The 15,438-nt window shown below is 39.4% G+C and overlaps 1 protein-coding gene across 1 annotated transcript; it reads left to right on the top strand.

The window, feature by feature from the left end:
- Positions 1 to 488: 488 nt before the first annotated feature.
- Positions 489 to 14,411, top strand: sypb (synaptophysin b). The gene is made up of 7 exons (XM_067526425.1): positions 489 to 638; positions 1,926 to 1,991; positions 7,848 to 7,972; positions 9,485 to 9,683; positions 9,795 to 9,986; positions 10,088 to 10,400; positions 12,473 to 14,411. Exons 1-6 carry the CDS (start codon positions 621 to 623, stop codon positions 10,367 to 10,369), a joined length of 882 nt encoding a protein of 293 aa, XP_067382526.1. The 5' UTR covers positions 489 to 620; the 3' UTR covers positions 10,370 to 10,400; positions 12,473 to 14,411.
- Positions 14,412 to 15,438: the final 1,027 nt, after the last annotated feature.

Below are 15,438 nucleotides of genomic sequence, written 5' to 3'. Positions count from 1 at the left end.
CAAAATACAAAAGATTAAATTATATAATCAGCCATTAATGGACTGGCAGATGGTAACATCTGGGTTCCACTTCCCCTTTTAGAGGAAAGGGAGTTTGCCAAACAATAACCTCTGGGTGCCTGTTGTTCCGTGCTAAATTACAAGCTGTTTATTAATGTTTTATTCTATTTGCATGGGTTATGTCAGCTCCCCCAGATCTCTTCCTAAATTGTTACGTGTAGAATATGGTGTCACTACAGTTTTTATAGATGTCAGGTGAAGTGCTGCCTGCTAATGACCAGCAGTAGTTCCTTCACTGACCTATTTATTTAGCTCTCTTTAGCCCTTTTTCTGTCTACTAAAGCGTGAACGGTCTCCATGCCTCCTCTCTCCATCCTAACCCCCGGGCAATCTCAGCTGCCTTAGAATAAAGCAGCGCTGTGATTGGACAGACGTCTCAACTCGTCTTTACGCCGAGTCCAGTAGTTTGTCTGACGTCACGGCGCTTCGAACGTCCTCTCCAAGCTGGTGACGCAGTCCAGCTCTTTCTTCCTGGCGTTTTCCTTCCCTGGGCTGTTCCGTATGAGACGCCTCCCCCCCTCCGCCCCTCTGATCCTCTTATCAACGAGTAAGCGGCCAAGATGGATGTTGTAAACCAGGTAAGGCTTTGGGAGGAAAATCCTCAATTTAATTACAATTTGTAAATGTAGCTGATGTTTATTTATTTTTTTATTATCTTTTGCATAACATAAATATTTTTTTTTTGCCACAGACCGCAGAGCTTTTGGTTTTCACTTTATAGTTCTGTCGAATAACTGTTTTATGCGATAGTTTGAACATTGCATTTGTGTAAAGGCACGGCAGACAATTTCAACAACAATTTCTTCCAAGCGATGCTGCAGTCGATGCGATGAAGCGGCCCGTCCAAAGATATGTAGGATGCAGAGATTGGTCTACCAATAACATTTAGTGAAGGAAGCAAAGCATGTAGCCTGTTATCTCCAGAGATTCGGGTAATTGATTTAGATTATTCACGTCCCAATTAGCCTGCTGTTGCTAAGATAACAAACAGGAACCTGATTAATATCCAAGAAGGCCCTCTGTGTTTTTGGTTGGCCGCAGTAGGCCCGACACCGAAAAGGACGGTCTCCTGCATCTATGTGGCTCATATCCCAAATAGTCGTGTGGTTTGTGGCAAAGCCAACAAGGTTGACATGGGAAATGAGTAGATATCACGCTGTCAGCCTGCTCTGCATGCTGAATTTGTCAGTTCGTGCGTCATCTTTAATACGAAGGTTTGGCACCTGCTGGACAAAACAACGAGCATCAAGGGGGAAAGTAGACCCACAGCCTGAGAGAAAACCCCCACCACTGCTGCTTATTCCCGTGCTGCCATTTATTCGTGCATACGGGGAGAAAGCACCACCTTCTTTGCTGTGTCGCATTCACCTGCGAGGAAACGATCCCACCTTATGCCTCCGTTACACAGATTTCGCGAGATGTCCTCATACATGAACAAAAAAGACCAAGTGTGTGTGAATTGTGGAGGAAGAGGGCAGAGAAGCCAGTCGGTTAATCAGCTTTGTCTGATTGTAATGCTGTCAGGAACAATCTGCTGCGCACACATTACACCACTATTAGAGCATCTCAAGTGAATACCACAACTACTGCAGTTATTCATCTCATAGACCACAAAGGTGCCAGTTGACTCACTTTATCAACTGGAAGATAGTTGCTATGTAATAAACACCTGCAGTATCCGGCAGCAGACCAGAGCTGTGGGCTGTGAGTCTGAAGTAATTAGGTGTGTTTGTTAATCAGCACCATCATATCAGTCTCATGTCTGGTCTGCTTTACGCGGGGACGCCGATTTCACACAACCAGAGCCAACCTCACTGTGAAACTGTTTTCATCCGCTGATTTCTGATTTTTTTGTGTCTTGACAGCTGGTGGCCCAAGGGCAGTACACAGTAATTAAACAACCATTGGGATTTATAAAAATACTACAATGGGTAAGTCCTACGTTTTACATTTATCACTGACTCAAATAAATAGCCCTGATGCATTTCATTTATTTTTGTGATTTTTCTTTCTATTATTTTACCTTTAAAACAAAAGTAAGAGAAATCAAATAAAAGACCTCCATTAGCCCATTACAATGCACAATATAAATATATCTCTTTATAACACCAATACAGTCACCCCACTGAGTAGGAGAGTGCCTATTATTATATTTAATTCATCACTTGTGATGGGGTATCAAAACAATCTATAAGGAATAACGTTTTATTTTGATACAAAAACCCTATTAATATGGATAGACTACTACTACAGTGTTACTGTTGTCTGTAAAAAGCTATATACCTTACAAAAGGTGTGTGACCTTCTGCTAAATAAAAGTCATATAGCTGCATGGAGCTAAATAATGCATGTCACTCTTGAAAAAGCTTCCCAGATTAATCCACTTATGTTATGATTTTTTTATCTTTTGTTAAGAAACACAAAGTCCTCTTCATGTCTTATATTATCTTTCTTACCTACTACATTTATGTAAAGGCTCAGGTTAATACTAAGGAGTCTCTTTTGCCCAGATTGTGGTTATGATGATACTTCCCAAGCAGGGCTTAGCTGGAGTCACCAGCAGGATGTATTACGTCATTACTGTAGTAACACTGTGTCAGCCCACTGAGGAATATATGATAATTTGTCAAATCCTTCTCAGAAGACATGACCTCTGCTCACTGGTGCACTTCTTATTACTTTGGTTTGACCAGATGATGGAGCCAGTTAACTACTGATTCATTAGTTTATCTATAAAGACAAAAAAAAAAGAACATGCAGCCGCAGAAGTTATTTTATTAAGCTCAGTGATTGTAGAATGTCTTCATCCTAACTTGAACAAAGATATTTTCTTTAAATTGATTACTTTTTGGTACGTCACAAAATGGATCTAGTGAACAATTTATACCCTGGTCACAACAGACAAGATTAAATATAGTCCCCCAATCGCATTTATTGTTGAAACGTCACAGTTTAATCGATTAGTGACTAAGGCAGTTAATTAGTTAATTGTCACTTGCCAAACCCAGTTACTCATTTTCAGCTTCTCGGTTGTGCAGATTTACCAATTGCCTGTTTCTTATTCAGTGATACATTTCATATCTAACGTGGTCTGTTAGTTGGACAAAACAACCCACCAAGAAATTGCAAACAATTTTAAGGAGATAAATTGATAATAAGTTTAGCTGATTACATTTTCAGGTTATTGTCTTGTAGGCCCAGATATTCTCATAAAATGAAAAATGACAAATGTCATTTGTTTGTCCTCCATCATCATCACTGTCTATCTTTCATCAGCAGTAGAAACGCTCACACCGTTCAGGGTTAACAGTGGTGCCTCTGTATTCCAGTTGTTTTCTCTACAGCCGGGCAGCACAGTCGTGGCATTAGTGACTCTAATTATTCACTGAGGCCATTCAGCAAAGTCTTAAATGTGTGTCCAATGTGATGCTATGTTATGATTTTAATTTTCTGTGTGTAGTTTGTATCATAACTGACAATTTGTAGAGCTGCAGTTATTGAGAGGAACATATCCATCGATCCATCCATTTGTTCTATTTCTGACTTCTCATATGTGAGGATTGGATGCATTTGTTTGCCATATGTTATAGTAATTTTAATATTCTTTAATTTTGGAGTGATGCTCTGAGAAGACATTTGAAGATTTTGCCTAATTTTTATTTTATTTTTTTTGTCCTTTCGGCTTATCCCGTGAGTTCAAGGTCGCCACAGCGGATCATTGTCCGCATGTTTATTTGGCACAGTTTTTACGCCGGATGCCCTTCCTGACGCAAACCTCCCCAATTTCTGCTGGGCTTGGACCGGCACTGCACACCTGGGGAGGGGAATGGGCTGTTAGGGGTTCGGTGTCTTGCCCAGAGACATATACCCTGGACCGGGGATCGAACCACTGGTGCGTGGACCACTGCCTTACCAACTGAGTTATAAAATAATATAATTGCAGTCCTGATCATTTCAGTGCCAAACACGGTCACTAACTGGTCGCTGTAATTCTACAAGCACTTTGGGGCAGATTGAAGGAGGCGGTAACCCTCCTGTGCATTTATCCCATTTTACTAGCTATGCCCTCCTCATCCTGGGAACGTAACACAACACATATGAAAACATACATGCCATAGGCGCTCTGACAGAGTCACTCACTGTAATGGGCTCTGCAGATATGCCAGGGAACAGTCAGAGGCATGAGTGTACTGCATGACTCTGTAGTCCTTCCCTGGAGCGGTGTGAGTGTGCCAGCACCTCATTGCTGCCTCCTTGGGTCACAGCAAGCCATTGACCAATCAGCAGCTGCGCTCAGGAGGCCAAGGCCCATGAATCATGTGTTTGGAGGCCTGGATGCCTCAGCGTCAGACTAGAGGAGGAGCTGCTAGAGCTGCTGCTCCTTCTGGATTAATATGGGCATGCATCAGCAGCAACACAGTGGGTTTAGGAGGGGAGAGCGGAGCCATCTCTCAAAAGTATGTTCCAGATTCCGAAGCCAGTTTCTGTGTCATAGAATCAAGCTGCTTGTGGCAGCCAGTAGATGCAGATGTGCTTTTATATAAAATGCAAAGCAGCGATTTGTCAGCTGTGTTCATGTTCTCATATTTAAATTAGAGAGATTAAAGGACACAAAATAGATTGGATCAGTATTATCATGTTGAGGATTTCAGCTCTAAATTTGTTTTCTACTTTTGAGCATGGATATGGTACTTTATTTATGAAAACGTCTCAGCATTATTTTTACTGAATGTTTGTGGTTAAATCAGTATCCTGCGTGACTCATTGAGGTTTGTCCACCTCCACACCGTGCCCCACCCTCTGTCTCTGTCTTTGGGGAATATTGCTGACAAAGCATAGATTTGATGGATGTTGGAAGACATTGAGTTTGGAAATACAGCTGATTTAGAGTCCGTCCACAGCATACACCAACAGCTGCCTGCCTCTGCCTCTACGGAATGACACGGCTATGTTGAATTTCAGCTGCATTGAAATCACTACTCTGACTCATTCCCAGCAAACATGAAAAGGCTGTTTGTGATAACATAAAGAAAGAGCCTTATTTATTTTGGCGTAGCTCCTAATGTGTAAGAAAGGCTGTTGGTGTCACTTTGCTGTTCACTCTTCATTATTACTGCAGGGCTCACACGGCTTGTGTTTATTTCTGCATTTCAATGCTTTTGGCTAAATGTTCCAATGCATATTTTTTACCATACACTTAAAATATGAAATATTCAAACCTTGGCAATCGCTAAAGATGAGAAAGAGGTTTCTGATTGAACACAGTTAATATATATGTAAAGCAATAATTTAAACCTGACAGGAAATCACTTTTTGTTGTCGTCTTTGTTCTTTTTTAATAAATTGGGGGTTTTGTAACTCAAATATCAAATTATCTTCATCAGGCTGGAATATTGACTATACTTGTATTCAAGTGTGGACCAGTTAGAGAGAGAAAGAATGACAGGCAGTGTGAGAAAATCAGTAGCAGACTGATCGTTTGTGTCTGAGTGTGTAGGATTTTGTGTCTTCTCCACGCATAATAACTGATGACCATCCAGCAGGAGGGGTAGAAACCAGCCTCTGCCTCCTCAATGTCTGATGCAGCCAATAGTGTTACCATGGCACCTAACACTCAGTGCACCACCATTTCTTTTCTCAGCCTGGCTGTCTCTCTCTTCCTCCTCCATCACACCTTCCTTTCACTCATCCATCACCATAAAAGTGCACTTCTTATAGGAAGGCCGCCTACATTAAGAATCACTTTCCCTCCTAGTGATTTTTAGCCACGCTAGGAATGTGGCTGTGAGGATGCGCTGTCCACCATTCTGGTGCAGACTGCATATCTTAAGAATTATCAGAAATACTGTCTCAAAAGGGGGAATGTTTGAAGGACGAGACAATTATTAATTTGTGAGAATTTGCATTTGTATTTTTTGTCTTGAAAACTATTGAATGGATGCCGAAAGATGTGGCCCACACATTCATGCCCCTTAAAGCTGTAGTATTATTAGTAATCCCCCAGATCTGTCCAATTCTTTGCTATCAGATATTTCCAAAAGCATTTATTTACAGCAATATATTAATTGTCTTTCTGAGCATGTTAATTTTCTGCTGTTACCATTTTGTTAGCATTGCACCTCTGCGCATTGAGCTAGATGAGCCTTAGGGAACTGCGAGGATGGGCTGTATTGACTTGAATAACACTTGAATTACTCACTTTATGTTGATGTAATCAAAATCAAAAAAGCATGATTCGAATGGTGCAGCTGTGGGGCTTGAAGTGATCAATTGTTTAGTAGAGAATCCAGTTTGACTGAATTTTAATTTTCTCCAAAATATCTCTGAAGAAAAAGAAGAGAAAACAGCTAATGTACTGATTTATCTTGTGAAATATTAACATCTAAATGTCTCAAATTGATAATAAAAAGAATGATGTTGACACTGGGTGCTCTAAAACATTTGAACACCCTCAGTAAGTGATATTAAACAGAAAGAAAAGAATGACTTACAGGATAAAATACCATAATACACACATCCTCTATGACCTGCACATGCTGATTAATTGCACATCTGTGATACACAGGGAAAGACTATTCATTTGTGTTTTAGGATGGATTGTTGCTCTACAGTTCCCCTCCAGACAGTAATAGACTTTTTTTTAATACTACTTAGTAATAAACTGTTTAGACTATATTGTTTGTCAGCTGTCTTATCCAGCTCTCAAACACGTATACTACCAGTTTCATAAAATCCACAGTCATTTGCACTGATTATTAAAACCTGTTAATTAGTCTTTTGCCTACAACATTGAGAAAAGGTGTTAAGGGTGCTGGGAGAGGACACTAAAATACAAAATAGCCCTGCAGGAATATGGAAGAATGAGGAAAGTGATTTCTGCAACCGCTGTGCATAAATCCAACAAACAGACCTTCGACTCACATCAGCTTTAAGATTACTCTAAATACTGTGTTGATTCCTGCAGGAGGTATAGATTAGTATAGTCTAGTATAAGACTAGAGTTAAGAAGGGAATGACATTTTTTTTGTGTGTGTGTCTGTGTCTGTGTGTGTGTGTGTGTGTCACGTGTGGGGGTGTGGCTGTGAGTACTGTATGTGCTGTGACTAGCTTTACAGTTGCTTGTAGTTGAGGATCTGGTGACAGATGGTAGAGCACCTCAGTCAGATTAATAGGTGGATTTTCCATCCAATCGGATCTACCCTGTGCCACTGGGAGGGTGCAGTAAAAATAGTCAGACTCCTCTAATCTGCTGTGTCTGTAAGAGAGACTGTGAGTTTATCTCCATGAATGTCTGCTTGTGCTTGTTTGTGGCTTTATAGGACTGTAGGTGGAAAGTGAAAGTGAAGAAAAAGGCATTCTCTCTGAAGGAATGAAAAATCACTGTTGTACCACAAAATACAAAAAAATTGTGCAACATTTACGGAAAGGTGACAAGAAAAATGTAATGGTTACCATGGCAACAGGTGCCGGCCCTGCTGTGTTGACTGGTAAAGCATTGATCTGTACTCTGTGTATATTTTTCAGCAGCTTGTTAGAGACATTGCATGTGGTGCAGAATGGCCTGCAATGTGCAAGTGGACCTGTCACCTAATTTATAATTTAGTAAATAAACTGAGATAAAGCTGTTAATAGATGCTGTATGTGCTCCTCCGCTTGTGGAAAAAGGTGTCATCTTAAAACCTCACTTCGTGTATTCACTGTCTTTCAGTTGGTTTTGAAGGTGACAAAAGTCAATGAATTTGTCAAGTTCTCACCATCTCTTGTCTTCCTTCCTGTTTCTCCTGCAGATTTTTGCAATCTTTGCCTTTTCGACATGTGGCAGCTACTCTGGCATGTTCAAGATGAGCGTGGAGTGTAAAAACCGGTCAGAGAGTAACCTAGGCATAGAAGTAGAATTTGAATATCCCTTCAGGTATGTATTCAGCTGTCACTGTAGTGTTGTAAAAATGAGATATATAAATGTTGGGCCCTACTTTTTGTACCAGTGTATGTTTTTACACTGAAAAATCTACTGAGGAAGTTTCCCATATTTTATTCATAATAGAACATAAACAACATATCAGAGTTTGAAAATAATACATTTTACCATTTCATAGAAAATATTGGCTAATTTTAATTTGATGGCAGCAACACATCTCAAAAAAGTTGGAACATGAGCAACAAAAGGATGGAAAAAGTAATTTCTGCAAATCTAAAACAAATGGAGAAGCATTTTTCAACTAATTAGGTTAATTGGCAACAGGTCGATAACATGACTGGGTATAAAAGGAGCATTTCAGAGAGGCAGAGCCTCTTGAGTGAGCAGGTTCACCAACCTGTGACCAACTGTGTCTAATAATATGAAACAATTTCAGAAAAACATACACACTATACAAAAATATACAAACTTGAGGATTCTGAAGATCCCAACATCAACATTGACCGGAGGTCAAACTGGATGCCTGTGATCTTTTTGCCCTCAGGTAACACTGCAATAAAAACGGGCATGATTCTCTACTGGACATCACTGCATGGGCTCAGGATCAATTCTAGAAATCACTGTCTGTGAATATGGTTTGCTGTGCAATCCCCAAATGTTAGTGTATCATGCAAACAAGAAGCCATATGTGAACACGATGCAGAAATGTCACTGTGTTCTCCGTGTTTTTTATCAGCGGACAGTTCAAAAGCCTGCATCTCTGATGGTATTAGTGCCTATGGTGTGGGCAGCTTACACATCTGGAAAGGCTCCATCAATGCTGAAAAGTACATAGAGGATTTAGAGCAACATATGCTCCCATCCAGACAACGTCTCTTTCGGGGAAGACCTTGGTTATTTCAGCAAGACAATACTTAACCATATACTGCATCCATCACAACAGCATGGCTTCGCAGGAGAAGAGTCTGGGTGCTGAACTGGGCTGCCTGAAGTTCAGACCTTTCACCAATAGAAAACATTTGGTGCATCCTAAAATGAAAAATCCAGCAACAACAGGACTGTTGAGCAGATAGAATCCTACATCAGACAAGATTAGGACAACATTCCTCCCGTTAACCTCCAAAAAGTGGTCCTCACTTCCTAGATGTTTACATACAGATGTTAAAAGAAGAGGGGATGCTACGCAATGGTAAACATCATCCTGTTCCAACTTTTTTGAGATGCGTTGCTTCCTTCCAATTCATAATGAATTAGTTTTAACACCTGATATGTTGTTTATGTTCTATTGTGAATAAAATATGGGTTGATGAGATTTGGAAATCATTGCATTCTTCTTTTATTTACATTTTACACATCGTGCCAACTCTTTTTGAATTGGGGTTGTAAATAAAAGAGACACACTGACACAAGGTGACACATACTAATGGTATGGTATCATCATTTACCCATCCTTTGTCTTTGCCCCTCTCCAGTTGTTCATTTCTCTCTGTCTCCTGCTGTTCTCAGGCTCCATCAGGTTTACTTTGATGCCCCCTCCTGTAAGGGGCCCCATCCCGAGCGTCTATTCCTGGTTGGAGACTACTCCTCATCAGCTGAGTTCTTTGTCACCATCGGTGTCTTTTCCTTCCTCTACTCTATGGCAGCCCTCTCTGTATACTGTTTCATGCTGGAGAAGTACCGTGCAAACAACAAGGGGGCCCAGATTGTGAGTTTTGTTTGTCCCTTTTACCTTCTTGTCATACAACTCCTACAGTATAATCTAATTTAGCAGCTGTCAACTGGTAAAAACGGGTTATCTTATCTTCTTTGTCCCTAGGACTTTGTTGTTACGGCAGTATTTGCCTTCATGTGGCTAGTTTCTTCATGTGCTTGGGCTAAGGGCCTCTCAGATGTTAAAACAGCCACTGATCCAGAGAAAGTAATTTCTCTCATCTCAGCCTGTGATGAACAAGAGAATGCATGCCGTGAAGTCTATGAACCCAAGGTCTCTGGCCTCAACACCTCTGTGGTATGTCCCACATAACCCAAATGGTATAAAGCACTGATATGAAAACATTAACAATAAATGCTGCTACTAGATTAAACACACATCTTTTTGCTGCTGCACAGGCTTTTGGCTTCATCAACATGATCCTGTGGATAGGAAACCTGTGGTTCGTGTTCAAGGAGACCAGCTGGATGGCTGCCTTCACTGGAACCTACGTCCCATCGCAGGAAAAGCAACCTGCCCCTGATTCCTTTGCCCAGGGAGGCTATGGTCAGCAGGACCCTTACGCCGGCTCCCAGGGAGGCTACCAGCCCGACTACAGCCAGCCGGGAGGCTACAGCGAGGATGGAGGTTACAACCAGCACTATGAACAGCAGCCCACTTCCTACTCTAATCAAATGTGAGCCTGTCCAGCCAAACCACAGCTGCAGGATGGTGAGTGCAAAACAGAATATACGAAACACACTTGTTAGAGTAGGAGAAAAAACATCATATACATCATTGTAGGGGGTTATTATTTAATCTTATTATTCACAATATAGACAAAATATGCATATGCAAATATGCATGCATGCATATACCACATACTGTATTTCCTGTATCTGCTACACATTAACCAAACACTAATTTTAATGTTTTGGTTCAGTAGTTGCATATTGCATGCTCTCCTGGGTCCATGATCAGCAGTGAAATATTACTTCCATTGCTGATATGCAAAAAACTTACTGCATCTGCTCACTTGAATGGCATTCAAATTTGGATATACCTAAATAGCCTAACACAACTCAAAAATAATTATTCTGGTTAACACTTGCAGCTCAGTATCATAAATACCTTGGTTGAACCTTCATGTTGACAATGTCAGCAAGCAATACTGTCCATACAGGCCATACATATACTCTGCTTTACATTTAGGTGCATACATAGGAAGTTCATCCACAGAAGAGATCTGTTTTCAACAGTTGTTTGAATTTTGGGAGGGAAGCTGCTGAGCATGCAGAGTATGATTGCTTGTCCTACCATTGAGGGACCAGTGATCGTCTGTGCGGTGAAGAGAGCCCCAAATGCTGTTTGTTGGGAGAGTACAGTAGTTTTGGATGAAGGCGTTTAGGTAGGAAAGTGATGTTGCTCTGTAGACGAGAGTCAGAGCTTGGAACCTGATTTGGGCAGCTACTGGAAGCCAATGCAGAGATCTAAAGAGTGGCGTAATTATGAGGTGTGCTGCTGGATCATCTGGAGGGATTTATTTGGCCTCAGAAACATTGCAAAGATTGTCACTAGACATGCACAGACTTGTAAACAAATATAAGCCTGACTGCCCAAACAAACTACCAATAACAAAGTCTATAAGTGAAAGCCAATAGTTTTCATTCAGAAAGTATGGCAAACAGTCAAGCAATCAAAAAGTTTAGATAGCAGAGGTTCATGGCAAGGGGATGAGGATCCTGGAGCACTGACAAGAATCTAGCGAAGAATAAAGTTGGGAGCGGGTTTTGAATACAATGAGTGCAGGTGAAGAAGGGTGTGGTAATTCGGGAGATGGCACCAAGGTAGACAAGCAAACACAAGTGTAGGATCTGCAAAATAGAAAAACTGGAAATGCAAAACACGACAAAATAAGAGCATGCAAAGAGAATCATGACAGGAGGAACTTTGCAGACAGCTGGTCTCATTATTTACACTGGAATCTTGTTAGAATGTTCATGGCCAGTATGGAAAAGAGGACTTAGCAAATATTAACTTTTTAAATTTACATATGGGAAAGACACTATGTTTTTAATATAGACTTGAACAAACTGTGAACCCCTGTGAAATCCTTTAAAAACAACCCATATTTAATATTTTCCTGACAAGCAGTCTCTTGATTACAGTCACCCAAGTGCTGAGTGCTTTCTCCCAAAAAAGGAAAACAGTTGTTGTTTATTGACACAACGTGTTTATGGAGCATGGTGTTGTTACATGACATCTAACTTGCAAAGCAGTACAGCCCCCTTCACAGCAACTCTTATCTCACCCACCTGCTCTATTTGCCCTTGAGTTCCAATGTTCCCTATGAATACTGTATTAAACTGAAAACCATGAGAGAAAGAGCTTTTGTTGTAGCACATCAAGGCTCCAGATAATACTAGTCAGGGCCTTTAGCGTCATCGTTTAGCATTCACTATAAAAGCTATGGCTTCTTGCTTTTGTTTTTACGGTCCTTGAAAATCTTTTTAAAGATTTTTAGCTTCTTACTATGAGCCAAAAGATACAGCGCAGGCTCATTTATTTCTTCTGCCCAGATCACGTTCATTTTGTGTTTCTTCTTTGCTTTCCCTACTGTTTTAAAGTGGGAACTGAAGTGTGAAATACATTTACACAGATTAATAATACAGGTGCAATATTTACAAAGGCATAGTTTAGTTTATAAGTGGTTTATATGTTCACGGGGTATTTTTTTGTGATCATCCTGTGACAGTTTGGTTAACGTTTTCTTCTTTTCTTCTTGACCTTTTTTCTCCTCTCAGGGTGCTCTGGTGATTTTGGAGTGTGGCTCTCGACCACCATCTGCGTTTCCACACTCCGCTGTTTGTCTCTTTGTGTATCTGTAAGTTGACAGGTGGAGACAGGGAGGCATTAAGGGCAGAAACAGGTGGGGCCTTGGGAGGGGGAACACCTCTGGGGAGCAAAGATATTGGGGGGGTATATGGGGGTATAGGTCTTATATGTAACATGATGTTTATTCTCGTGATGTATTTAATAGTAGAAGACAACAGAGGATTGTCTGTTTGGTTATACGGGAAAAACTTGAATACAAATACTAAAACATTGATTGAGGAACATTTAAAAGAGTACAATTGCTATGGAAAAGATTTACATTTCTGAAAAAAAAATTGTAGTAATATTTAACTTGGGAGAATGTATTTGTTTGTGCTGTGTAAATATCAACATTCTGATCTATATATGATAAAAATATATGTACACAGTTGAATAATTGTGCACTCCATATTAGTTGTTATACAACAAATGTTGAGCACAGAGTTATTCAATTGCATTTATTTTAGTTCTGTTTAGGAGCTCACGTTGCCCTTTGATTCCCTTAAATTATTCGTACCACAGTGATGAATGGCAAGAGAACTATCGATATAAAAGGTGGACAGAGACAGAAAAATGTATTGTAAAAGCAGTGAATAGATTATAATATTGGGGTATTAGTAGACTTATTTATGTTTTCATACATTGTTTTCCATCTAACAGACTCAGTCCCAAGAGAGGATGTACTCTGATAATACGACACTATTATCGCGATGTATAAAATAAAATTTCCTATAGATAATAAAATTAGTGAGCATGGTAGTATCCCATATTTGTTGTGCTGTTTCAGAAACTATTAGTAGGAAAACTGTGGTGTGGGGCGTTGAACAACAGTTTCAGCAGCATGTGTTTGGTTATTTGTCGAGATTTTTGTAAAGGCATCCTATTGATTTTGTCGATGAACCTCATCCTGTTTTTGATCTCCTTTTAGTATGTGCTCCTGAAAGTTGTAAAGCAGAGTTATATAGTTTTTTAACCGTGTTTTTATCACACTGTAGTCAGTACACACATCACACTTAGGTAAATGAGAATAAAGTTTATAACACATTTCCAAGACCTTGGTTATTACTTGGTGAATAGATATAATTAGGAGGCGGTCTGAATAATTTGTCTCTCTCTATATATATTTCTCCTGCATCCTCAATCCATCTCTTTCTGAAGATGGACCAATTTACTGCATGTATCTTAGTGCTTATATTCGAATGCATCCCTAAACATATATAAGAGGCTGCAGGAAAAGCTGTAGACAGCGCATTAATACATCGGTATAGGGTCACTGCACAGCACATGCAGCAGCTCTGTTATATTCCACTTGTAGCACAAAGTAAGCGGTAATTAATTCTTTCCAGATATATAGTAAACACATCTACCCTACTGCCAATCCTCTGTTTGGAAGATCAGTTTTGCCAGTTGGTAAGAGAAATGTCTTGATCTCTTCAGATTCAGAATGAGTTGTTGTCTATCTTCAGCATATTGACCCATTGCACAGCCTTGGATTGATAAATTTTTAAATAAAAACAAAATAATCAGGGTTCTTCGATTCAGGCCTTGTAGAAACACCTGGCTTTCTCTCTTCCTCTAGTCCCCCGACCTCTGTTTTTTTTTCTCTCTGTCTCTTTCTCTCTTTCATGGTAGCTCTTATAAATATGCTGAAATGAAATATACTCTGTTGTTAGTGGTGAACGATGTCTTGTGATACTCTCTATGCCTTTGGATAGTGCTGTGTTTATTGTGTATGATGTAATTATATTAGTATTTATGATAATAAGAGTAAAAAAAAAAAATCAAGACTCTCCAGGGTTCTGCTGTATTCTTATTCTATGGGATCCATGTGAAACTAAATGAAATAAACTTAAAAATTATTCTGTTGAAGGTTAAAATGTGTACTTCTATTCATAGGACTTAATTGTCTTTTTTTGTGAGCTTGGTTGAGTTGGGTCAAGTATGTTTAGAAATGTTCATAATCTGTTTCGATAATAAATTCAAACAGAGAATGGCCTTAAAAATAAACTATTGTACTATTAAATGCCCTACACAGTTCTGGTACAGTTAGAATAAGATTTTTGTGTTCTTTTTACTCTTTAGTGGTGGCACAGTTGCATAGAAAGTATATCTATAACACATTGGTGTCCAGGTATTTTTGTAGCTGGCCTATTTTTCTGAGAGCAACAGGCAGTGAAACATCATTTCAGGCAGATTGCAGGAAATTTATTTCACTAAGTCTTGTTTAAATAGCTAATGCAAGGAAGGCTAAATAGTAATATGCACTGCAGGACTATAATCATAGTATTGATAGTCTCAAATCAAATGGTATGTTCTTAATTTAGATACTCTATCTTTGTTGTCCTTTTTTAATCCGTTAAAAAATGAATAATATTACAGAGACCTCAGGATAATTAACCTATGAAAATGTGTATTAGTTCAATTTTAAGCTTACTTCCATGTTTTTATGTGTGAATACAATGATAGAAGTCTCTCATATTAGTGTAGAACTGTTATTAGTTCTCAGTGTATCTCAGTGTAGTTGCCAAAGCAAATTTAATTGTTTAATTTAAAAAAACAGTTCTCTTCTTTATTTACAAATTAAAGATGTTTAAGGCTGGCCTCTACTGTAAAACTACCCTCACACTACTGTAGGGATACATTTATTATTAAGATTACCACAATTGTTTTCTGTTGTGCAGCAATTATACAGTACGTCCATTTCTTCGGGAAACCCGTTTCAGAGGATGGTAACCACTAACTACAATTTTTAAACATTATATTTTTGTGTAATAAATAACATTTATGCACAATTACCGCTATGTTGCTGCTATAGAAAACCAAAATGGTAAAAAATTCATTTTGAGGTACTATGCTTTAATCAAATACACTACTCTCCAAACGTATTGGTATTAGA

This window comes from Channa argus, chromosome 13 (genome assembly GCF_033026475.1).
Source record: "Channa argus isolate prfri chromosome 13, Channa argus male v1.0, whole genome shotgun sequence".
In the NCBI taxonomy this organism is placed as follows: Eukaryota; Metazoa; Chordata; class Actinopteri; order Anabantiformes; family Channidae; genus Channa; species Channa argus.
Note: the sequence above shows the minus strand (reverse complement) of the source record. Positions and strands in the feature narration are given on the sequence as shown.